General features: G+C 39.4%; 1 protein-coding gene across 2 annotated transcripts; it reads left to right on the top strand.

Moving 5' to 3' along the window:
• Positions 1–242: 242 nt before the first annotated feature.
• Positions 243–24,675, top strand: USP5 (ubiquitin specific peptidase 5). 2 transcript variants are annotated; one of them, XM_032213695.1, is made up of 20 exons: positions 243–400; positions 3,175–3,300; positions 3,467–3,530; positions 3,916–4,049; positions 4,610–4,755; positions 5,006–5,190; positions 8,541–8,635; positions 8,951–9,144; positions 9,704–9,775; positions 10,989–11,070; positions 11,191–11,316; positions 14,372–14,525; positions 16,633–16,807; positions 19,948–20,036; positions 20,435–20,557; positions 21,451–21,594; positions 22,666–22,811; positions 22,895–23,048; positions 23,452–23,536; positions 24,061–24,675. In XM_032213695.1, exons 1-20 carry the CDS (start codon positions 293–295, stop codon positions 24,152–24,154), a joined length of 2,496 nt encoding a protein of 831 aa, XP_032069586.1. In that variant the 5' UTR covers positions 243–292; the 3' UTR covers positions 24,155–24,675. The 2 variants fall into 2 exon arrangements, with proteins under 2 accessions (XP_032069586.1, XP_032069585.1); XM_032213694.1 differs by having other exon boundaries at positions 20,435–20,626.
• The last annotated feature ends 858 nt before the right edge of the window (positions 24,676–25,533 follow it).

The following is a 25,533-nucleotide window of genomic DNA, read 5'->3' as shown; positions in this document are numbered from 1 at the left end:
CCCAACTTCTCATTTTGAAGACTAATAACATCGGGGCGGGGCTAAGAACATAACCAACGTTTCCATTTGTAGAACGTTTACCTGCAATCCTGATTGGCTATAATGGGTGTCCGTTTAAAAAGATAGGCACTGGAAGGACAAATCAAACAAAAATATCTTGCGTCCCTGGGGGTTTACGGAGCACACGCCCACTTCCCTTTGTGATCCCATTCATTGGCTGGACAAGCTTAGCGTATATTGTCTTCTGATTGGTAGGTATTTGCTGTGGGCGGTGTTGGAGAAAGCAGCTGTCATGGCGGAGCTGAGTGAGGCACTACTTTCTGTGCTACCGTCTATCCGGGTGCCCAAGGCCGGGGACCGCGTCCATAAGGATGAGTGCGCCTTCTCTTTCGACACTCCGGTAAGCTCTCATGTGAAAAAGACGGAATCTGGTGGGGGGTTCTGTTATCTTCCCAGTCTCCGACATACCGGGCGGGGAGGTAATATGACCCGCGCAAGGCCTCACGGGACTTGTATTTTTCCAGGGAACAGCATCCACTTCAAATCCCTCTTAAAGGAACCAAGCGAATACTACATATCCCAAGAGTTTCAGCGGCCAAATCATTCTTTCGGAAAATGCTTGGCTTTCTGGGGGTTGTAGTTTCTCCAGATCATATCGCAGAAGTGGGGCGTTGCTTCATGGTCATCTTATTCCCCGGACTGTATGGTCAGCCGTGGGGGTCTTTTGGATACTGAGCTACTTTACTATCCCACGATAGAGCAGCTTAAAGTAGAACAGGACTCGTGTGGCATGCCGGACACTGTAGTCCAAATTGCCTGGCGGCCACTAAGAGTGAAAGATTGAGCCCCGCTGCACTATTGAAGTCTCTGGAACTATCTAGGCATGCCTCGCGGGGCATGACGGGAAACGAAGTCCCATTCCCCATTAGTTTCAGTGCCAAACCTTGCGCTCAGGAACTGCTAATCCCACAGACCTTTGGTGGAAGGGAGGTGTCAGCCCTTTTGGTTTTTGAATCAGACACATGGGGCCCTGTATCAACCTAGCTCTCCATCACCCGAATGCTCTGGTCTCTTTCTAATTTCTCACGATGGAATGAGAGCTCCTCGCTCAGTTTTCTCCTAATTGTTATGGGTGATGCTAATGTCTGTAGCTGGCGTCCCCCCCCCTGGCTAGGAGAGAAACCTTCTAGACAGCCACGCCTTTTTCCCAGAGTGAATCAAGCAAGCCTGGTTAGGCTACACGCGAGTTTTAACGGAGGTTCACAGAAAGCATATCATTTTTTTTTCTTTTGAGGCAGGCGGATCATTTTTCTCTTGTGGGCTCATCATATCAGAGAGAAATGCTGCATTTTGTGAACTTTCACAATTAATATGGAACACTTACAAATTCCTCCTAACGATGTGTGTGTGTGTGTGTGTGTGTGTGTGTGTGTATTATATATATGCAACAAGGCTAATGAGTTGCTAGTGAGGAAAAGAAGAATATTGTTCTGCAGGAGCATGTTTTGACATCCCTGCAATAGAAGCACTTCTTTTATTAGACATATCTGCAACCTTCAAAATGGCAATGAACAATATTTGTTAACATTTAAGAATTGTCTGGGATAATTGTGTAAGAAAGTATTATTTCATATAATTTCTTACAAATGATAGGATGCTGTTTATCATTTGGAGTGCTTCTAGTATAACTATAATATAATTATATTAAACAGTTAATCATCTCTTTTGAGGGACTAGGTCTGTGCTCTTAGAGAAACAACTATATTTTTAACTACGTTATTGTGTACTGTAGTTCTGTTTAGCCCTCTCATGGGTAGTGTGATGCGTGTGGACGTTTTCCTTGCTGTCTATCAGGCTCACTTATTGTCTTGTCATTCCCCTCCTCCCATATGTGTTTTAATAGAAATGTATGGCACTACCTCATGTTGTTTATTTTTTAAAATGTTTTTTGATTCCACATGGATTTCATAAGAGGAATGGTTGAAGGTCAATGTCTAATTTGGAAGGGCGTCCAATTGCTGAGAAAAAAACCCAGAAAATGTTCAGAATTTTCTGAATTATTCTGTTCAGAATCGTATTCCTTTTCCTTGCTGTTAACTCTTGAACAGCTATATTGTTCTCTATAGACTGAACAAACATCCAATAAAAGCCAATAGCCATATAATATGTTTATTCAGTTGAGGTGGAAGAAATAATCCACATATTCTGTATTCTGGACATAATTTATACAAACCAAATTGAAATATGTCAAGTTTTGCATTCATGTTCAAGTGTTTTCTCTACATTGGAATAGGGGACTTGTGCCCTTCAAATACTAGTACTAAACTAAAACAACCACACTGACATCATAGTCAGTAGGGATGTATTCTGGGACTTTCAGTTCAGCAATGTTTGAAGGACCATGGTTTCCCCATATTTTTTCTAGATGGCAAAATGATGCAGTAATGTGAATATAAATGCTTGAGTCTTCTGCTAAAATAGGCACTACTGTTGTATGAATATGTTATGGGTGTCTAGAGTAGCCAAACAAGATCTGTGAACTGAATTACTGTAGTCATTTAGTTCCTGGAACATAAACTTTAAGAGCAGTTTATCTGGTGTGACTGCAATAGCATTAATGCATAATTATAATCTGGGAGCCACATAAAGAGATTAATAAATGTATGATAAATTTCAATGAATCTATCTTAATGTGAAATAATTTTATAGTGTCCTATTGATAAGGGACCACTAAGGATCATCACAACAAACTGCTTCATTCCCATTGCTGAGAACAGATTTGGTCAGTTGTGGGTGACAGCACTAAGAATTCTTCCTGAACATCCAAATAAATCCAAATGTGGCCATAGCCAAAACAACTAGGAAAAATTTAAATGCAAGTTTCTAGACTTCATGACTGCAAATGTATATTTGTATATTTTTTATCTTAACCTACTAAGCTCTTGGAAGTAAGAGATCTCACTAATACAAGATTATCTGAAGGAAATTTCAGTGCCTGATAGAATTCAGAAAAGTATTTCTAAATAGGGATTTTTATCAATTGCATTCATGAAATGATGTATTTGTGTAATTTATTCGGGCTACAACATTTCTATACACAGTCTTAAAAATGTGGTATTCTGGGATTGACTGAGCTCCCTTTCTATTGAAGTCATGTCTTTCTTTATTCTGTAGGAGTCAGATGGAGGAATATATATCTGTATGAACACATTCCTGGGCTTTGGAAAGCAGTATGTGACAAAACATTATGAAAAAACAGGCCAGCGGGTCTATTTACATCTTAAGAAAACACGTAGATTGGTAAGGGCAACTTTTTTGCCTTGTGCAGAACTCGCTTATTAAAATTTCAGAGCAGAGGAAGAAAGATTGTTGAAACTGATGCTGTTGTGTGCTTTCTTGCTGCCCAGGAGTCTGGACATTTGGAATGGTTGGCTTGCTAATTAATCCTCTTCTGGTTCTTCTTTAGAAAGAAGAAAATAATTCCAGTGCTGGTGATCCTCCCCGGAAGAAACCAACCCGCCTAGCTATTGGTAAAAATATAAACTTACTCTTCTATTATACTATGGGAGAAAACCTTGATGGGAGAGGACATAGATAGACTTTCGTTTTAAGACTGTCAGGAGATTTGAGTTAACCCTAACCAACCAAGCAGACAATCAACTTCTCATCACTCCCTCATGCCGTTGCTAGGGCACAATTGAGCTGACCTTGGTTCTCATGAGTCTTATCGCTGTTATGTCTGGCACTGCAGAGGAAAACATTCTACGTTCTTCAAAGCCCGCTCCCACTATGCAAGGCAGCTTAGAAACGGCTAGAGTCATTTTGAGAGTTGACATAAGATTTCACAGCAGCCAGAATTTACGATATTGCTTCTTACACTTCTCAACTGCTACCGTTGCATATCTGTTTTGATAGGTGTAGAAGGGGGATTTGACCTCCCAGAAGAGAAATATGAATATGATGAACATGTCAAAATAGTTATTTTACCAGAGCATTTGGATATCCCTCAGGATGGACTCGATGGTCTGCCAGATATGGTGAAGGACAGGGTAAGCGCTGCGATTCATCCAGGAGGGGGGAAAGATCACATGGTCTGATTGGCTTTGCACTAGAGGTAGAGTTGACGTGATGCATCAGCTTTGGATATATGGGGATTTTTTTAAAGTTAAAATTGTATGTAAGACTTCAGATCTCTTATGTCAGGGTTCTAAGTAACACCCCCAATGAAAGAAGACTCGGGCTTGAATTTCCTCAAAGTTCCATTTTATTAGAGATGTCATATTGGCACATCTGAATCTGAAAGCTTCCAGGTTTTCCTGACCCAGTTGAAAGTTCAATCATATCCCGTTCCAAACTGGAGATGCTTCTCAAGCACACCCATCCAGGTGCAGGGCAATTTGTCCTTGGCTTTTTGAGATAGGAATTTTATTTTGACTACATATCACCCATACTCCATACAATCTCTCCTCCCATTTTCCCACAGTAGAAAAATGTGGCAGGCTTGAAAGGCCAATGTAAAGATGGCTTCCAGGCCTGACACTCTGTTGATAGTAGAAATTTTAGGAAGGGCTTGGAAGTCTGACTCTCCTTTTTTCTTTTGGCATTCCAGATTTCTAATGCAATTGAAGCTATTCTGACAGCAGATTCTGCTTCCCGTAAACAGGAGGTACAGGCTTGGGATGGGGAGGTTCGGCGTGTGTCCAGGCATGCCTTTTCTCTTCAGCAGCTACAGAATGGTATCCGTATCCCTCCTTGGTGAGTTGATGGTTTTCCTTAGTGCTGTTTTTTCTTTTCCAAACACGGAGCTCCTTCATAACTTACTACACTTTCCTTCCAGATTTTAATAGAAGCATGTAAGCTCAAATCTTACGTTCACTCAACAGAAGATGTAGAATGAAATCTGGGAAGTTAACAAAATGGAGTCAGGCTTGAGAATTGTTCAGTGCAGGATTGAGAGAATTATACTGATTGAGGAATTATACTGGCTAATTGCTTATATTGACAGTGGCTGGAAATGCAGCAAGTGTGACATGCGGGAGAATCTGTGGCTCAACATGACAGATGGCTCCATCTCGTGTGGACGGCGTTACTTTGATGGCAGTGGAGGCAACAACCATGCTGTAGAACATTATAGAGAAACTGGTTACCCCTTGGCTGTAAAGTTGGGAACCATCACTCCTGATGGAGCTGGTAAGACAGAATCTACTTGCAGATGCAACTATTGAATAGTTTAAGATTCCCAATCAGAGAATTGCTGAATTTCTGTTGCTATCTTACACTCTGTGGGCACTGAGGGACTCATTCCTTTCCGTTCAGCTAGCACTGTGGTCAGAGGGTCTGGAAGGAGGAGGGAGAATAGTACCATGTTTCCCCGAAAATACGACATGTCCTCATAATACAGCCATGCCACATTTTTCTGGTGGGCAAAAATATAAGCCCTCCCCTGCATATAAGCCCCCTGGACAACCCCCCCACCTCCGGCCAGGCAGATTGCCGCTCACCAACCTAGCAGTATCCCGAAGGTGCCAAGCTGCGGGAACCTGGGGGTAGGCAAAGGTGATTGCGTTGCTTGGTGCCTTCGGGATACCGCTAGGTTGGTGAGCAGCGCTGTGCCCAGCTGAAGAGGGGGGGTTGCCAGGCAGCTGCTCTCTTGCGAGCGGGCTCCCAAAGAGCCGGGCACAGCCTCATGGGCGAATGGCTGTGTTGCGCTGTCGCAGCAGCGCAACATAACAGCCATGAAGCGACCACACTGATAAGCAGCCACCCGGCAAACCCCCTTTGCAGCCGGGCACAGCGCTATTCACTGACCTAGGGGTATCGCCATGCCGCGGGAGTGCCTGTTCGCCGCCGCCCAGCTCCCGTGGCTTGGCGCCTTCCAAATGCCAGTAAATTGCGCTCTGCACAGCTGGAGAGGGGTGTTGTGTGAGTGGCTGTTCCGCTCTGGCTCACCCACCTCCCAGCCTCACAATGCATGGCCCAGCTGTCATTATGGAGCCAGGGCACCACCACCGCCATCCCAGCCCGGCTTTTTCCACGGCTTCCAACCTGAGTCTTTTGGCAGCGGCCACTCTGGGCGCACGCTCTATGGTTGTATGGTCTGCAGGCAGCTGGCCCACAACCATAGAGCGTGCGCCCAGAATGGCCACTGCCGAAAGACTTGGGTTGGAAGCCCCGGAAAAAGCCAGGCTGGGGTGGTGGTGGTGGCATAGGTGCCCTGGCTCCGTAATGAGAGCTGGGCCATGCATCCTGAGGCTGGGAGGCATTCACTAGCATTTTGAAGGCATCAAGCCGTGGGAGCCGGGTGGCAGCGAACAGGTGCTCACGCGGCTTGGCGATACCCCTAGATCAGTGAATGGCGCTATGCCCGGCTGCAAAGGGGGGTTGCCGGCTAGCTACTCGTGAGGGTGGTCGCTTCATGGCTGTTGTGTTGCGCTGCTACGACAGCACAACATAGCCATTTGTCCATAAGGCTGTGCCTGGCTCTTTGGGAGCCCGCTCGCAAGAGAGCAGCCACCCGGCAACCCCAAAACAATACCCCCCCCCCCATAATAAAGCCCAAGCCAGATTTTGTAGGTAAAAAGAAAATAAGACCCTGTCGTTTTTTCGGGGAAACACGGTACAATCTGGCCAAGTTCAGTCTTTTTATCCAATTCATATTCCTCATCCCTCCCCCTAATTTCGATCTCCCGTTTGCTTGTCAGGGAAGAACAGTAAACTTACATAGTTGTATTTTCTTGGGAGTAGTAGGCTTGCTAGGGCAGCTGCTTTGCTAAATGTGACAAACATGGGTTCTTGGGAACAGGAAAGCGATAAATGAATTTTGCAAGTTAGCTGATGCTCTTCTGAAGACGCTAGGAAAAGTTCATGTATAAAATGCATATAATATATAATATGCTCCCAAATATTTATAATATATCTGTATATATGTATGTGTGTATACATACAGTGCGTGTATCTATGTACATATTAATTGTGTGTGTGTTTAAATAAAAATACAAAACCTAACTTTCAATATGAATGCTGTTACTAACAGTTAAGTCGGTTCATTTAAAAATAAAATAAAAAATTAAGCATGTAATCTAATATATGTGGTTGTTTTTTAAAATATCTTCAAATCAAGACTTTCAACAGTAAAAATAGTGGTGAGATTTTCAGACATTTGTATAATTGAAAGAGAATGAGCAGAGATACATGAGAGATAATATCAGACACCTTCTGAATGTTATCAATAAGGTAAATTTTAGAAAATTTTAAATAGCCATCTTTTTTTTCGTGATGCAGAAAAGGCTTTTTACAGTTTGGAGTAGCCTATCATCTTTGCAATTTTCAAAATCACAAATGTGCCTTTTTTATTTCAATACAGCATATTTATAAAGATCTAAGGCCAGTATAATAATCAATGGATTTTTATTACAACAATTTCTATTTTGAAGGGTCAAGAAAAGCGTGCCTTTTTTCCCCTTCTCTATTTTTATTGGCACTAGAACCATCAGCAATAAAAGTATGTCAAAAAAAATACATTGAGACAAAACATCAGGAGTTAAAATGTCAAGGACATTTAAAGCTCTTACTTTACAATGGTCAAGGTTACCCATTTGGTTTCACTATCTTGAAATGTGTAGTGTAGTATTAAAATAATTGTAAAAATCAGGAAGAATACTGAGAGACCTGACTGAATTTGAAAAACTTACAATATATTTAAGAACTGGGTCTTAGTTATAGATTGTTGATGTGAAGTGTGATTCTGAAGCTTGCAGGTCAAACATTTTATGATTAAATAAACATAAAATTTGAATGCAATAATTGAATTAATTTCAGTGGTAGAACTTTATATTTACTCCAAATATTATACTCAAGAAAAAATTGTATATTTTTTTATCTTACTATTCAAACAATATATTTTGAGTGGGGTCAATGCCAGCAATTAACTAAACCCGCCAGTATCTTCCTTAAAAAGTATCCAAAATTAAAATAATATTTTTGCATTATCTGTCATTTTAAATCTATAGCTATTGGAAATCTAGGTACTCAAATAATATTCTGTTTGGTATTTGTGTACCAGAAAATCCAGTTTGTATACCAGACAATCCAATTTTTTATTCCATACCTCCTTATATTTTGGAACTTCTACTTTTATATTATCTGACAACTATTTATAAACAACTATTGTCAACTTATTTTTTGGTCAACTGTAAGTTAAAGCTTATAATGGTGGACAGGATGAGGTAGTTAAATCTGTCAGCATGTACGTAAACATCAAAAGTTGTTTAAATTGAAGATACTTCCATTCTAGTTTTATCAATTAACATTTAATCCTATAGTTTTTCAAACAACAAAAAGTAATCCCAAAGGTTAAATGTGGGAAGGCTGCAGGAATAGATTCTTGGCACTTCTGTCTTTTTCCTGCAAAATGCCATTTTGGTTCCAGGGAAAATGATGGGGAATTTAGGAAGAATGAAATTGCTAGTGATGTAAAGAGTCTGAAACACTGGTTGTGAGAGATGTTGGTTGATTTCTGCCATTGTTCCCTTCATTTGTAGATGTCTACTCTTACGATGAAGATGACATGGTTCTAGACCCCAATCTGGCTGAGCACCTGGCACATTTTGGGATTGATATGCTTAAAATGCAAAAGGTGAGAAGAAATGATAGAATGAATGCTAGCTGTGGTAGATGCTGAAAGAATCTCATTGTAACTTACGAAACTGCAATTTCTCTGTTAACTACAAGCAATATTATCAATTGAGGTGATTTCATCCACTTCTATTAACTGTTACCTTCTGTATTGTAAATTATAGATTCTTTATTTAGCATCCAAGTAGGATGTGATGTAGAAAGCATTTAGATTCATAATCATTGTTTATTGCCCTTTTTGAATCTTTCTGCTAAGAAATTATTTCAAAGTTCTGGCACAGTTTCAGATTATTTTCTATATCTCTTCTCTATGCAGACAGACAAGACAATGACAGAGCTAGAGATTGATATGAACCAGCGGATTGGAGAGTGGGAGTTGATTCAGGAGTCTGGGGTGCAGTTGAAACCACTGTATGGCCCTGGCTATACGGGTATCCGTAACCTTGGAAACAGTTGCTATCTCAACTCGGTAGTGCAGGTGTTATTCAGCATACCAGACTTCCAACGAAAGTAAGTAGGTCTCTATTGTTCCTGTCTGCAGAAGAAATACTTAAGTGTCTTTCTAGTAGTTTAAATAGAAGCTCCTTGTACATAGCAATTGATAACAAGGAGTGTCTTCCGTACTTCAGAATGTCAAGATAAACCATTTATTTGCCAAGATCAGATATTCCCAATTTAAGTTGAATTGAATAACAGCAATTAAGTACAAATTTGTGGGTATTTTTTGTAGCTAACCTATTTCACTTCCTTGGTTTTTAAAATAGTATCTCCATGCAGCTTAAAACTTATAGTGCTTTTATTGTGTCCCACATTGCTCTAAGACAGACATGCTAAAACCAAAGAAAAATAATATTGAAGAAGTCATTCCTTGATTTGGTGCATAAATACAGCAAACCCAAGAAAGCCTTCATTAATGTGAAAGACAAGCCAAGAGATTCTGTTACACTCTTCTAGTCCTCAGTATATGTTTCTGTAAACTGCAACTGATATTATTTGTATCCCAGACTCTGAATGCTGACCTTTCCAACAATTTTGTTGCCAAGTTGTTGTTTTTTTGGTTTCTTCATAGGTATGTAGACAAACTAGAGAAAATATTCCAAAGTGCTCCTACAGATCCTACACAAGACTTCAGCACCCAGGTGTAAGTAATGTCCTAAAGGGGTTGAACTTCCATTCCTATATTGATGATGTTCTCTAACAGATGGGACTGTAGAGGGACACATCTGTCAATTGGATTTTGCTTAGTTCTCATTTTTTCTGGCCCATGTTGTTTCTCTGTAAATTTGATTTTTTTTTTTAAAGCACAGAGAAAGACATATTTTCTTATCTATTAGAGGTTTTTATGTAATATATCGATTTTTAATATTTCCTCAATATAATTTTGGTGGGCATATGTTCCTTTGAAAGTTCTTTTTGTGGACTGCAGTGTATGATTTAGAAAGGAGGATCATGGTATATTTCTAGTTCAAAATGGATTTGAGAAACCAGAACCAAACCAGTTTCTTACAGTCCCAACTCATAGGTGAACCAATCCTGAACCTAAACAGTCAAGTTTTTTTTGTTTTGCATTAATATGTTGTATAAAGAAAGTCATTATGATTTGTAAATGGTAGTCTTCCTTATGCACTACCATTGGGGTTTATTCAGCAAACCCCAAGTAAAAGAAGACATGATTTAGCATAGTGCCATTATTTAATGTTAATCTAGTCAAATTGTACAACAATCCGAATCCAGAAATGTGTGTAGAGGAAAATTGATTATGCTGAAAATAAAAATAATCTGTAAATTATAACTCAAAATGAAATATTGTTATGCATTCTTCTTTTAAAAATTAACATGCCTTTGCTTATTTATTTTAAGCATATTTTTCTGCGTGTATATAACTATACAAAATTCACTCCAGTTGGACTGATTATATAAAACTCTTAATCTATGTTTTGAGTTCTCTGTAAGCAAAATAGAAAACATTACTTAACAATAACATACTCATGTTCCACATGTTCCGTAGAGTAATGAAATTTTAGAAATTTCACTGCCAAAATGAAAAAACCTGGATTTGGTTGATAATCTGTGTTTCTTTAAAATTAAATGAACTGAGTCAGGTAATCAACTTATATAGTTCCTTAGAGGGAAAACTAGCAAATCTAGTGCAATAGAGAGGTGGGGAATTTTTTAAAATTGTTTTCAAGTTGTACTGATTACCATATTGCTTAAGATTCTTTGGAAATTGTTTGAGACATGGAAAATGGTTGTTTGGGTAAACTGGGGAGCTCCCTGCCACTTCTGTGGACTGCAGTGTTCTTAGTCCCAGCTTGTTCTTCTTAGGACTAATTTACATTTACCTGCTTTTCCAGAGCTAAGCTTGGCCATGGGCTTCTCTCGGGGGAATATTCCAAACCTGCTCTTTCAGTTGGAGAACAACAGTTGGACCAGAAGGTAGGGCTGAGAGGTCAATTGTCCTTGAGAATGGAAAGTGGTGTTAACTGTGGCTAACACTTACCCAGGGAAGGGGAAATTTAATTTTACAGAATCGTTTGAGCTCTTCTGTCTTTGCAGGGTATACAAGAGGGCATTGCTCCGCGTATGTTCAAATCTCTTGTTGGCAAAGGTCATCCAGAATTTTCGACTAATCGGCAGCAAGATGCTCAAGAATTCTTCCTGCACTTCATTAACATGGTGGAGGTAACAACTTTGAGGGTCAAGGTTTCATTGCTGGGTATTGTCTTCAGAATCACAATAGGAGAGTACTTGTGCTGATGACTTGGAAGCATGAGGAAATATACACAAGACTAATACGCTAGCACATAATTGACATGAAAGCTGTTTCCAATGTTGCTAAAAATGTTGCTTGTTTATCTACAGGAACCTGCTTTGGCATCACCCCTGGGGTTCAGGAAAAATAATTTTGAATGGAATGAATAGTGTATTTTATTCTGGAATGCATCCCTTATTTGTGTGTTGTGGCTAGAATGAGGGGTTCTTAGGACAAGGTAGTGTGTAGAGCAGTAGGGTTAGTGAAAATCTTGATGTTCACAGACAAGCTACCTTGGAAAGCAGTTTGCATTTTACTGCTTCTTTTCCCTCGAGATATGCAGCAGTGGAGAAATGTTGGCTCCATACCAAGCTTGGATATTTTCCAAGGTTAGAATGGCTGTATCAGATGTTCCACTTTGTTCATGATCCTTCCAGTATTCCAATGTTTGTAATTCTTTTTTTTTTAAATCTCCCAAGTACTGGCAACTTGAAAAGGACCTTAGCCAATACAAGAGTTGCCTTCTACGGTTGATTGAGGCTAGTTGAAAGTAGATTAAGAGAAAATGCTGCAAAACCTTAGAATTCATCAACATGTTGCTATCCATGTATGTTTCCTGTGCATTGTATTTTGTACACGAAAATCACTAGGTAAATGCTCAAAATGTGTAATCATACAAACATTACAGTGTATTCTATATAATGCTGTTAGCCTTGGAAGTTGCTAGGACACATTCTCTCATAAAACCATTTGTTTTGAATTTTTTTTTCAGCTACATCATCAAGTGCCCCAAATGTGGCCTATTAACCTGTATTAAGTCTTAAACCAATAGCCCCAAAATATTATTTATTTATGTTGTGTTCATGGACAATGTTGAAGTTTGTCTTTTTTTTTTTGTTGAGATACATTTTATTGTTGTTTGTGCCAATAGCCTATAGAAATCAATCTTAATTTTGTTTCTGTTTTTTTTTAAATGACAGCCATTTTTATGTAGGTTAGTGATAGATAATAATAGGATTTAGTATGAAATTAGAGAAGGAAATACCATATTTTTTGGAGTATAAGACACACCAAGGTTTTGAAGAGGCTTTTTTTTTTAAAAAAAAGTAGGTAGTAGATAGAGGAATAGAGAGGGAGAGAAAGAGAGAGAAATACAGTAAGTAGGTAGGGAGAGAGTAGTTAGATAGGTAGGGAGAGAGAGGGGGGAGGGAGGGATGGAGAGAGAGAAATAGAAAGAGAGAGAGAGAAATACAGTAGATAGGTAGCGGGAGAGAGTAGGTAGGTACGTAAGTAGATAAAGGGATAGAAAGAGAGAGAGAACTAGAGAGATAGAGGTAGAGAAATACAGTAGGTAGGGAGAGAGAGTGTGTAGGTAGGTAGGTTGGTAGGTAGAGGGAAATAGAGAGAGAGAGGAAGAGAAATACAGCAGTCAGGTAGGGAGAGAGAGTAGGTAGGTTGGTAGATAGAGGGATAGAGAAAGAGAGAGAGAGAAAGAGAAATACAGTAGATAGGTAGGGGGAGAGAGAGAGTAGGTAGCAGTGGTGGGTTGTAGGAGTACACCCCGGTACAGGTGTACTGGAGCCTGCCAGGAGCACCAGATACCGGTACGGTGCTCTGGAAAGCCCACCTGCCTGCCTGAGCTCCTTACTGGTCTTTTAAGTCTTCAGCACTTCCGCACACGCACACGGTGTGTACAGCACCTGTGCGACGCTCTGCTGAGCAGCTGGAGCGTCGCAGAGGCTCGCAAAGGCGTTACGAAGCATGCGTGTGTGTGCGCTGCACGCATCCATGTGGACGCCACCAGGCCTATTCCAACTGTACCGGTTCGAACGGGATCCGGAACCCACCACTGGTAGGTAGGTATGTAAGTAGATGGAGGGAGGGAGGGAGGGAGAGAGAGAGAGAGAGAGAGAGAGAGAGGGAGAGAAATACAGTAGGTAGGTAGGGAGAAAGAGAGTAGTAGGTAGGTAGATGTTTCCAGGTGTATTTATCCATGTGCTGGAGAAGGAAATTGCTGACAATCTGCAGCACCTAAGACTTTGTTTCTGCTGGCACAGTACTTGATCAATCTAATTCTCATCAATCACTCTAACTAAAGAGCTTTCTAAAAGGAAAAAAAAGGTTTTGCACTCTGCAAACTTCCCAAAAAGAGCCCGTTTTTTGCGAAAACAAGCCTGTTTTTTGCAAAAAAAAAATTGCATGAATATCCTTATGGAGGCTTATAGAGTGCTACTGGGGGCTGGGGAGCAAAAAAATGGCCCTTTTTTTTGCTCATTTCTGCCCTTCCCAGCCCCCAGGAGCTCTCTGAAAGCCTCCATAAGGGTATGCACAGCCATTTTGGTGAAGGGGCAGGGCTTTGGGAGGCAAAATATGGTGTAGTCGATGTATAAGACACACCCAGATTTTCAGCTTCTTTTTTGAAGAAAAAAGGTGCATCTTATACTCTGAAAAATACAGTACATTGTATATCACTTAAACTCCTGGAGAAAGTGGAATATAACCAAATGAAAGATAAAAGGTATATTTCAGTGATGGCTAATCTTTTTGTCGTCACGTGCCAAAAGTGCATGCCGCAGGCGTGCCTGCTCTCATAAAGCAATGTGTGCGCGACCCTTCCCCATGCCCCATTTTGGGCCTAGTAGGCTTCCCTGTAGATTCCTGGGAGCAAAAACAGGATGCGTTCCCCCCCCCCCCCCTGTACATGAATGGCAGAGACCTGAAAACCAGCTGGCCGGCGGGAGCCACGCGCACATGCATGGTAAAGCTAACCTGGGGTGATGGCACACATGCCCACAGAGAGGTCTCTGAGTGCCACCTGTGGAACGTGTGCTATAGATTCCCCATCCCGGGTATATTTTTTTCTAATTTTGAAATAGCCTCATTTACACAGTATATTTTAACCTCCTGCATCATACTTGTGTGGGTTGTTATATTTTTGCTTCTCCTCCTGTTTTTCACTCCTTTTTAAATATTTTTCTTCCTCAGAGGAACTGTCGTAGTTCTGAAAACCCAAATGAGGTCTTTCGCTTCTTGGTGGAAGAGAAACTCAAGTGCTTGGCCACAGAGAAAGTGAAATACACACAGCGTGTGGATTACATTATGCAGCTGCCAGTTCCTATGGAAGCAGCCCTAAACAAAGGTGGGAGCACCTTTATAAACCATTGATAAACTGTCCTTTATAAACTATTTCTTAAAATTCTTTTGTTTAGTGAAGCATTGAGACCTTGTAGAAATGAAGGTCTAAATGTATTGATCCTCTTTTCCATGCACTACAAAATGTGGTTGACAACCCTAGCAGCCATTCCTTTTCTCTTCCTCTATACTAAAACTGGAATTGCTTTTATTAGCAGGTTAAATTATTAGATTAATTTATAATGTGGTCTATTTCTTTATAACTTGTTACGGGAACCCAACCATTGTGATTTAATCAATAAATAATAGTTAACCAGTCATGTTTTGGTGCAATATGTGAACTAGACGGTTGTCCCATGATTACATCTGCTGATTGGGTAGCACATCCCTTTAGTTTATAATGCTTTAATTGAAAATTTTAATTACAAGAGTAAAAGTAAATAAAACTAAATTCCAAGAGAGAAATTGAAAGAACAAATTAAAAGGGTAAGAAATGAAAAAGAAGAAAAAAGATAAAGAAAAAGCAAAGAAATATTTAAATAAATGACTTCTGATTTTCATCACAAGCAGAAATACACTTAATAACTCTTCCTAATTTACAAATACTGTATCTCTTCTTTCCCATAACAGATCCCTTATCTATATGCAAATCCATAAATCATCATTTTTCAATCATATTGTCAGCAAAAAATCTAAAGTTACCCAAGCTTTATCAATATTCCTCATTTTAACCTTGATCAAACAAACTAACTTTATATTTCTTCATTTTGCTTCCATACTTCATTCCTGAATCATCTCTTGGTTCCTGTTTTTTTGCATAAATTTTGCATATTTTTTTAATTTGCATAGTTTTAAATTTTTAACCACTTTTCTATTTTTCTTTTTATGCTGTAAGATTAATAAGAGTCATCTTATTGGAAAGATAGGCAGTGTATAGATTTAATACAAGATAATCATAATAATAAAAAACACTTGGAATAATTTGATCTCTCTTTGGGATGGGATTTTTTTTTTCTTGTTTCCATCCCAAAATCTTCTTCAAGGCTTTGATAAACTTCTTTTGTAAATCCAATAAAAAGTAATTATCCAGGTCATTTTCAAAGCTTCAACCTATTCTAAGTCATTCTTTTGGTTTGTTATTTATGTTTACACTTTAGCTACTTTCTCTCTTTTATAATCCACTCTTTGTCTAATTATCCAGGATTTTTAGTCCTGATATTTCCACATTATGCAAAATTTGTCCTCTATCATGTCTGTTAACATCTTTTGGGCATAGTCCATGACAACAGATGTCATTGTTTATTTATATAATTATTCCAAAACTTGTAATAAAAGTCTTAATACTTCAAATTCGTCTGAACTTGTTTATAATTTGTTTATAACTTTCTTGGTCCAAATCTTTTGCCATTTATTTCTACTTCTTTACATTCTTAAGCTTGTATTTAATTTTTATTTTATTCCAATACGAAAGTAAATTCATCAGGTGGCTTTGAGGCTTGTCATTTTGAAGATCTCCAAAAGCCTTAAAGTACTAAATAGACAATTTCTGAAAGTGATTAGAAAATGAGGTCAGATAATCCAGTGTCCTTTCAAAGGCTCCATTAAAATTGTGAGCATGATGGATGTTCCCTTCATCTCCTGGTACTCAAATCCACAGGAGACTGGTACCCTGTGGTCTCTTCACAAGCAACAGCCATCCAGAACACCTAAGGATAATCTCCCATCCTCTCCTTATCCAGAGAGGTTCTGTAGAACTGGTATATTCAGTTCTTCAATCTTTGCCACAGTCATTATCTCTGCTCATGTGGACAGTTCACCATGCTTCCCCTGAAAGACTCCAGCATATAGCTCATTTAAAGAATATATTTGAACTATAGCTTCCTACAGCATTGTTAACTTGTCCTTGCACATGCAGGCCTCAGCAATTCCACAGGGAGGGCAGTTAACACATAAGTAGCATTTCTTAGCAATGGACTTTTCAGGAGAATGACCCGCCGTACTCCTTTTCATGTTGTGCAGCCCAGCACACAGCTGCATGATATTGTATATCAACATTCTTTCTGCAAACAACTTCTGAAGGAGTAGACCATGTTCCCGCTTGCTTTCCTTTGCAGATGAGTTGCTAGAATACGAAGAAAAGAAGCGACTGGCAGAAGAAGAAAAGCAGCCACTGCCTGAATTGGTTCGTGCCAAGGTATCTTTTACCTCCTGTCTTGAGGCCTATGGAGCCCCAGAACAAGTGGACGACTTCTGGAGCACAGCCTTGCAGGCCAAGTCTGTGGCACTCAAGTAAGTGGAAAGAGGCAGGAGATGGGCTCACTAGGAGGCACGAATGGGTGTACAACAAAAGAAAGTCCATTTTAAAATCAGATCGGGTAGAATTGATCCAATCACTTATAATTTATGGTTTGATTATTTGTTTTATTCAATTTACATGGCTACCCTCCTTGCTATGTGGATAACGACTGATAAACATGCCATACAAAATAAAAGCTAATATATAAAGCATATAGCAACCACTGAGGTAAAAACCTATGCAGTAAACTAAAACTACCTCATGGGCTGCCACTTAACATTGGACTCCTATGTCATTCTGATACTCCCAGTTGGAACATGACAAGCACAGAATGTTTCACTTACTCCATCCCTTTAATTTTCACTGTAATGCCTCAAAAATAATAAGGGTGGTAGTCCATGCTGAATATGCATATTCATATTGCATATTGTGCTTAAATAGCCACAGAAAATCAGTTCAGCATAGCTTTAGAAACAGCTTAAGTTCTTGACTCCTGGTTTGAAGCATCCACACTCCAGATATTTACACTTGGCAAGTTAGTTACACAGCTCAACAAGAAGCAAAGTAATGTTCGTGTAGTTGGCACCCTTTAAACTCTACAGGTTTATAGGTTTATTACATTTATATGCCACCCTATTCCCCGGAGGGACTCAGGGCGGCTAACAAACCCAAGGGAGGGATAGCAATCACATTTGTAATATGCATTCACAGTGCAGAATTTTATATCTGCAAGGCTGCCTGAAAAAAATGGACAAAATGTTTGCAAATCTGTTTAAAATGGTAATGAAGTTTGGTTACCAGGGAGGCCTCAGTTCTGCTCAAAATGGTTCTGTTTCATCTGAATATAAGTTTATATTCCATTTTTACTGTTTCTTTCGCCAAGCTGTATCTGGGGGCATCAAGGATGAAACCAATGTCTACTTTTTATTAACCAATGCACTTTTCAGGACTTCTTGAATAATAGAATATTTAAAAATCTGAATGAGTGAATTCAAATAATATCTAAAAATGTTTAGATCCAAACTTTAGACAAAAGTTTAGAACATAGAGTTTTTGTTCCATGCTTCAGAATGTATGAAGCAGCCATATGGAGCCTAGACTATTCTAAGTAAAGAATGCTTTGTGCAACCATCTTATAAGAATTGGCCTTTTCCAACCAATTGAAAATGTACTCCACAAAAGCAAAACATCTCAGGTGTCATTCAAAATCGGTGGGACCCCATAAGCTGGATATTCTAAAGGGTGTTTTCAAATGAGATCCAACTTCATTGTGTCAGTAATTATTCTGGTATACAGGTAGTCCTTGACTTATAACCACCTATAACTGTTCAAAGTTACAACAGCACTGGAAAAAAAATGATTTATGACCGTTTTTCACACTTAGGATTCTATGATCGCATGATCAGAATTTGGACACTTGGCAACTGTCATGTATTTATGATGGTTGCAGTGTTCCAGGGTTGTGTAATTTACCTTTTGCAAGCTTCTGACAAACAAAGTGAATGGAAGTCCCAGATTCACTTAACAACTGCATTATTAACTACCGTGATTCACTTAGCAACTATGGCAAGAATGGTCATAAATGGGACACAACTGACTTAAGTATCTTATTAAGCAACAAACATTTTAGACTCAATTGTGATTGTAAATCAAGAACTACCTGTATTCATTACAAGTGTTTTATAACCTTTTTTACCAGTATATGATTACAAGCTTCATATTATTGCAGGTTTACTTAACGTTTTAAGATTTGGAGCAATTAATGTAACCTTGGATCCTACCTGGCCAAACTCCTGTCATTGTATATTGCTTTTGGCTTTTTGTATGCCACCCAGAGCCATTTTTGGTGAGATGGACAGCTATATAAATTAGATAAAGCTTGAACTGTGGTATAGATCTATAGTTCGGTAAAAAAGAAACACTTAACAATACTCTAGTTCTTATTCAAGAACTTGGTCAATAGAGTGTGATCATTTATGCCTTTAGTTACAAAGATGAGAAACTCTCATCTCTAGTTTAATTAGTGCACCTTTCATTTGGAGGGGAAATCTCAGATCCATGTTTATTTACATTGCCCTTGCAGTTTGCTACACATGCAGCTTAACTGTTCTTATCCTTTTGATACATAGATGTATATTCAGTATTCCATGAATTATATGTTGTGGCCAAGGGTGGGTTCCTGCCAGTTCTAACCTGTTCTATAGAAGAGGTTCCACAAATCTACAGTGCTGTTTAGAACTGGTTCCACCTCCCTCCCCCTGAGTTGGCCACGCCCACCCAGTCACATGGCTGGCAAGCCACACCCACCTGGTCACATGGTCGGCAAGCCACACCTACCCAGTCACATGGTCGGCAAGCCACTCCCACCAAGCAGGACACACCCACAGAAGGGGTTCTAAAAAATATTGAAACCCACCACTGGTTGTGGCCCACCAGCAGCCAGCAGAGCTGGCAGCAGAGTTGGACAGTGAGGAAGTTGGGGAGGAACTTGGGCCAGTCTTGGAGGCTGGGGAAGGCTCAGAGATGGGGCCAAGGCCATCTGGCAATTCTCAGCTGCCTTCGGAGCTAGACAGCAGTGAGTCAGAGGAACAGCTGGACCCTGTTCACAGTATGTGCATGCGGCAGAGCTGCCAGAAGAAAAGAACAGCTAAGAAATCAGGGTCAACTTGGGAGTAAAACCACAGGTGGACGATGAATGGCCCCTCACATAGGAAATAAAAGAGGAAACAGCGTGTTTGTTTGTTCATTCGTTTCAGGAGCATGCATCTCAGACTCTGTGTCGTCTTTGCTTGCACAGCATTGCATTTGGAAAATATTTACATGACAGCTTTCCAAGCTAGATAAGGTCTGTGGTCATAAATTCACCTTTGAATTGTTTACCAGGCCTTTGCTGAATGTGAATGAGAGGCATTTACTTTCGTTTAATAAGAGGTTTTGTCGATACCAGGAATCTGCTTCGTGCTTTTGGGGGAAGCCTAGGTCAGAACATTATAGCAAACAAAGAGTGGAATGTTTACAAGCAGTTACTAACTATGTCTAGGAACATTTCTTGAGGAAGATCCATTTTCTATTGGGCTTTTTCCTGAACTGTTGAGAAAAAGTGCCTCAATACTATATTGTTTTCTCTTTTCAGAACAACCAGGTTTGCCTCTTTTCCAGATTATTTAGTAATCCAGATCAAGAAATTCACTTTTGGCCTAGATTGGGTACCCAAAAAACTTGGTAAGAGTATTACTGAAAAATCATTTATGTTTTTGATTCTGGTGTAATTGCTGCTAATTCAAGCTTTTGGCATTCAGTGCTATATTGGATGTAAAATGCTTGTAAGGGTTTTAAGTGCAAGTCAGTTATCTTCAAAATTACCTTATCTGACTGGCAATATTATCTGCAGAAGCAAATAGGGACTGTTGAGGCTATGAGATAAATATGAGACACTTGCCTAAGGTAGCTGGAAGGTTGATTGTTTACAGCATTTGTTAGAATATGTCCGGACTTCGTTCTGCTCATGTCCATAGAACATGATCTTTAACCGACACAAATCTTGCTACCAGTTCCTCTTGGATTGGATGCAGTTCCAGATGTGCATCCAATGTTTCTTTTTGTATTGCATGTATTATCAGATGTTTCCATTGAAATGCCTGATGAACTGGACATCTCTGCACTTCATGGGACAGGATTGCAGCCTGAGGAGGAGGAGATGCCTGACATAGCCCCGCCACTGGTGACACCAGATGAGCCCAAAGGTAGCCTGGGTTTCTATGGCAACGAGGACGACGACTCCTTCTGCTCCCCTCACTTCTCCTCTCCAACATGTTAGTGACTTCTCTGTTCTCCTCTCTTCTCTCCCTTGAGCATCACTCACTCACCCATCTTCTACTTTTCTCCCTCCCCTCCCACTTCTGTGCTCTGTTATCTCCCTTAGTGCCTTCCTTCTCCTGGCGTAGTCTGTCATTCTCTCATCTTACTACAGAATAACCTTCGTGTTCTGTCTCTGTGAATATTTTCACCACAACAGTTGTTGAATCAAGAAGATTTTAGTAATGAGAGGATAAAAATGAAAAGTCACCAATCGTATCCCTTGAGTATCTGCTGATAATGCCTCTCTATTTATATCATTTAAAATTTAATTAAGACCAGAGGCTCCCAAATCCTGCTGTTAAATGTTCATACCATGAGCCACATTTTGGTTGCATTTTCTCTGATTGGTGCTATTACCTGCTGCTAATAGAACTCTGAAGGTTCCAGAACATCTCATCAAGCTGCAACCTTGTGACCTGAGGGAGCACAAATGAGCCATACCAGTGTGTTATTTAATTATGTTTGTTTCCTTTCCATTTGTCTACTCGATTCAAGTCATATTGACATGTATTATCATAGTACTACATTATAAATAAGAAAGAAGATGGATTAGTACGGTAAGTTCGTCTAGAATTGAGGGCATGGTTGTCCCTTTCGTACCTGATTTGCTTCATCCAGAGATATGACCATCTCCATGATTAGAAAACCAAGGATATAGCATTGGTGTTAAATTTGGAAAATGTGTAATAAGAACATGCAGAAGCAGGATGACATAAGGGATTAATCAAAAGTGGTGTTGTCTGAGGATATTTTGAATGTCTTTTTTTTCCTATTGCAGCTCCCATGTTGGATGAGTCTGTGATTACTCAGTTAGTGGAGATGGGTTTTCCAATGGACGCCTGCCGCAAGGCTGTATATTATACAGGAAACAGTGGGGCTGAGGCAGCAATGAACTGGGTCATGTCCCACATGGATGATCCAGGTATGTTAACAAAGCAGAAGCCCATGTTCAAACCCCATGATCTAATTCCTATTAAAGTGGTAGTATCTTTGGGCACAATTTATAATCTATGAGAGAAGTACAATTCAGAACCCAAACAAGTCAAAGACTGTGATTAAATGGATACAGAATGTTAATACAATTAAGAGATGGAACAGTAGGGGTTTGAATGAAAAAATGTTAAGTTTCCTTGAAGAATAGGTAGAACTGATGTAGTTTATTGTTAATACATTAGTCCAGTCATGATTGCTAAAATGAGTAATTCCTTTTCCCTGAAATGCTTGACTTGCAATAACAGATTGCATCTTTCTTCCACAAGCAGTCATAATGTTGCAGAGCACAGCTGTACTGGTAATTACAGAAAGGGATATATTTTGAAAGTTGTAATTCCATTTCTGTATTGAATTTCACTAAATTATATATTCCTAAAAATACACTGGAAGGATTTTAGATATGATAAAAACTGCAAGAATCTTTAATGCAGAAGATCTGACTACCCCCACCCTCCCTGTATGGGCCAGAATGGTTAATTAAACAAGGAATATTCTTCAATGTCTAAAAAAAGTAAATTTAATGTAAAATTTTATTTGGAATTGTGCCACGTAAAGTCCATATTTGAATTTGACATATCAGTAGTCTACGTTATTTATAATATTTTTCAATAGTTTATTATTTGTAGGTTTTTGTCTTGATTTAATTGTGCTAATCAAATACTTTTAGAGCTTAATATGAATTGACTAGAAACTGGATATATAGCACTCTTAAATGGTTAATTATGTATTAGAATATATTAGCTAGATATTTTAGTTTTGATGGTTATTCAAGGTGTATTTGTTACCTATCTACATTTTATTGATTATATTTTTTCTCTTTTGCTATATTTTCTATATATAATCTTTATTTGTATCAGTATAATTTATTTTCCTTCTTTGAAATTGTAATAGAAATAAATCACTAAGAAGAAAAGGATGGCAATATCTTGAGAAAGAAAAAAATGGAAAGAGGGACAGCATGCATACTTTTAAAAGTATTGTTCTTTTTTTCCCCTTTTAGATTTTGCAAACCCTCTAGTTCTTCCGGGATCCAGTGGACCTGGTTCCACCATCACCTGCCCAGATCCCCCATCTGAAGATAGTGTGGCAACCATTGTCTCTATGGGTTTTTCCCGGGATCAAGCTATAAAAGCACTAAAAGCTACGGTACGTCAAGAGAGAATGATTAGGCTTTAGAAAAATGGCAAATGGGGCTCCTGCTTGATTTTTTTCTACCGCCTCATCTTTAGAATAACAGCCTTGAGCGAGCTGTGGACTGGATCTTCAGCCATATTGATGATCTGGATGCAGAAGCGGCCATGGATATCTCAGAGGGGCGTTCAGCTGCAGAATCTATCTCTGAATCCATCCCCGTGGGACCGAAAGTTCGGGATGGACCTGGAAGTAAGCTTGGAATTGGGGGGGAAAAGCTTGGTAGTTGAATAGCTTTAATTTAATTTTCTAGCTCCTTTTAGGAATTCTTGTCTAATATTTCAGATGTCTGAGTGGCCATCTTTTCTTTTGGATCTTCAGGGTTGCCAGTTCCATTTAGTGGTTTTTTCAGCTCACAATCTAAGATAATGCCTTCAGTGTTTGGGTTCAATGATACATTGTAGGATAAGCTAAAAAGCCTTCTTGCTACCTGTTCTTGGAAAGAAGGCATTAATGGTATCTTATATCTTTATGTAGGTTGGGCATGTGTTTTTATGCAACCATTTCTCAGGGAGCAAATATTCTTTTTACTGTAATTCTCATATACGTTTTTACATTATCAATGTATTCATAACTCTGCCTTTTATTCCTCCAGAGTACCAGCTTTTTGCTTTCGTCAGCCACATGGGCACATCCACTATGTGTGGTCATTATGTCTGTCATATCAAGAAGGATAATAGGTAAGGAAAAAATGAGGACGAGGGGATCCAGGAAGGTGTGTTACTTAGCAGTGTTACCATTCCACCTTTTGCAGTAGAATAGATTATTGAAGACAGAGTAGTACCTCCATCTGTCACTAAGAAAAACAAATGGGCTTCTGAAATGTCGCATAAGGGCTGTTTCTGTGGCTTGCTTTTAAAACACAATTTTGCAACAAGAGAGCATAAATTGTGTGAAGGGTAGGATACAATTTTATTTTAGTATTTTTGTTTCTTAGTTTCAAATAGGTGAAAAGTTTTTATTATATATTTTTGTTATAATTTTTTCCACATTCGTTTGAAAGAGAACTGGATGCAAGGCATGTTTTTAGCTCACCTCTCTTTTAGCAAATTTTACTATGAAAAAGGATAATTTTGCAACCTTAAGTGGTTAAAAGCAAGAGTTCTTTTTAAATTACAATTGAGATTGAAGAATTCTATATGCACTATTCTCACCCTCTAGCAGAATTACAATATAGGGTTCTTGCCTCTCCCCTCTCTCCCAGGTGGGTAATCTATAATGACCAGAAAGTTTGTGCCTCAGAGAAGCCCCCCAAAGATCTTGGGTACATCTACTTTTACCAGAGGATCCCCAGCTAGGATACTCTGCTTCAGGGTTTGCAGCAAGAATCGACTGATGTTGGGAGGATGGAAAATTCTAGAGATGAATATGAAGAAGAGGGACAACTCTCCATCCTTAGGTGTTCGTATACCACTGCTGCAGCCCCAGAGATGGGATTCCTTCACATGAAAGCTGGAGTCTGCTGCCCCTGTGGACACTGATGGAGGGTTGGGGGGCTTGGGTGGATTTGAACCTCTGTGTAAAAGCAAGAAGAAAAATATCATCTTACTGAACCAGTCATCCAAGGCTCATCCATGCACATGGTTTCTTCTTGGTGTAGCTATAACACTCTAGGACAGTGTAGAGAATGGTGGGCATGAGAGGAAGCAGTTTACATGTGGCTTTACATACTAGATGGGATGGGTTTCCTCACCTGCCTGAAAACCATTCAGGAATAATTTGGACATAAAGTAGTTCCTGTTACTCATGTGCCTCTGAAATGCCAAAAACACACAGGATCAAATAAAAACCTTTTACCCTCCTTCAAAAGTGGACTGTTCATATTGCTTCCAGTCTCTTCTGTTCTTTGTTATAAACGATATAACTATATCATCCCCAGACCATTGTTTTGCTGGGAAGAATGTGTGTAAGGACCTTCTTACAATGTGATGCTGCAAAGGCGCTGTGACAACTCTGAGGCAGGGTGGTGATAACAGGTCATCTTCAGGACGCGGCCTTGGGTAGTAGGCTGGAACTGGCTGAGAGGGAGTCTATCTAGATGGCCAATTCCCCCTCCCTAATTCCTAAGCACTTACAGCAAAAGCAAAAGTATGCAAAGCCTTCAACCCAGGAGCCTCCGCCCTCTCCTTCAAAACCATAGCATTCCTACAGGGACCTGACAGTGTGTTTGTTAGCAAGAATATAATGCATGATGGGTTTTAGTAGAGCATCATTCAGTAACCAAGTTACCATACTAACATTTTTAGTCATATCCCATTCTTGCTCTTTCTAGTTTCCTCCTCCAACAGAAATAAGAATTGATCCCTTGGAAGGTTCCATTGTTGCCTGAAAATGTTATATTAGACCTACGTATTACTAAACTGCCTACCTTTTGCTTTTAAGGTTATATACAAACCACAAGTGGATCAATATATGCAAAAATTATTTTCACTGCAGGGGTTTTAAACAACCTCCTTTAAACAAAGTGCAAAAACCAAAGTCTTATTCAAAAGTCTTAAATGCAGCCTTGGGGGGGGGGAATCAAAATTGTTAATACAATTGTGATTCTTAAAGTGAGACAAAGGAAAAATTGGAACTATGTGACAATGATCTTAGTAACTGTCCCCATCCCCAGCATTTTAGTGAATGTTACAAATATGCCCTTCAAAAGTCCAAATTTGGTGGTCTGTATGAAGGT

This window comes from Thamnophis elegans, chromosome 3, assembly GCF_009769535.1.
Source record: "Thamnophis elegans isolate rThaEle1 chromosome 3, rThaEle1.pri, whole genome shotgun sequence".
Taxonomy (NCBI): Eukaryota; Metazoa; Chordata; class Lepidosauria; order Squamata; family Colubridae; genus Thamnophis; species Thamnophis elegans.
This window is presented reverse-complemented; position numbering and strand designations above follow the sequence as displayed.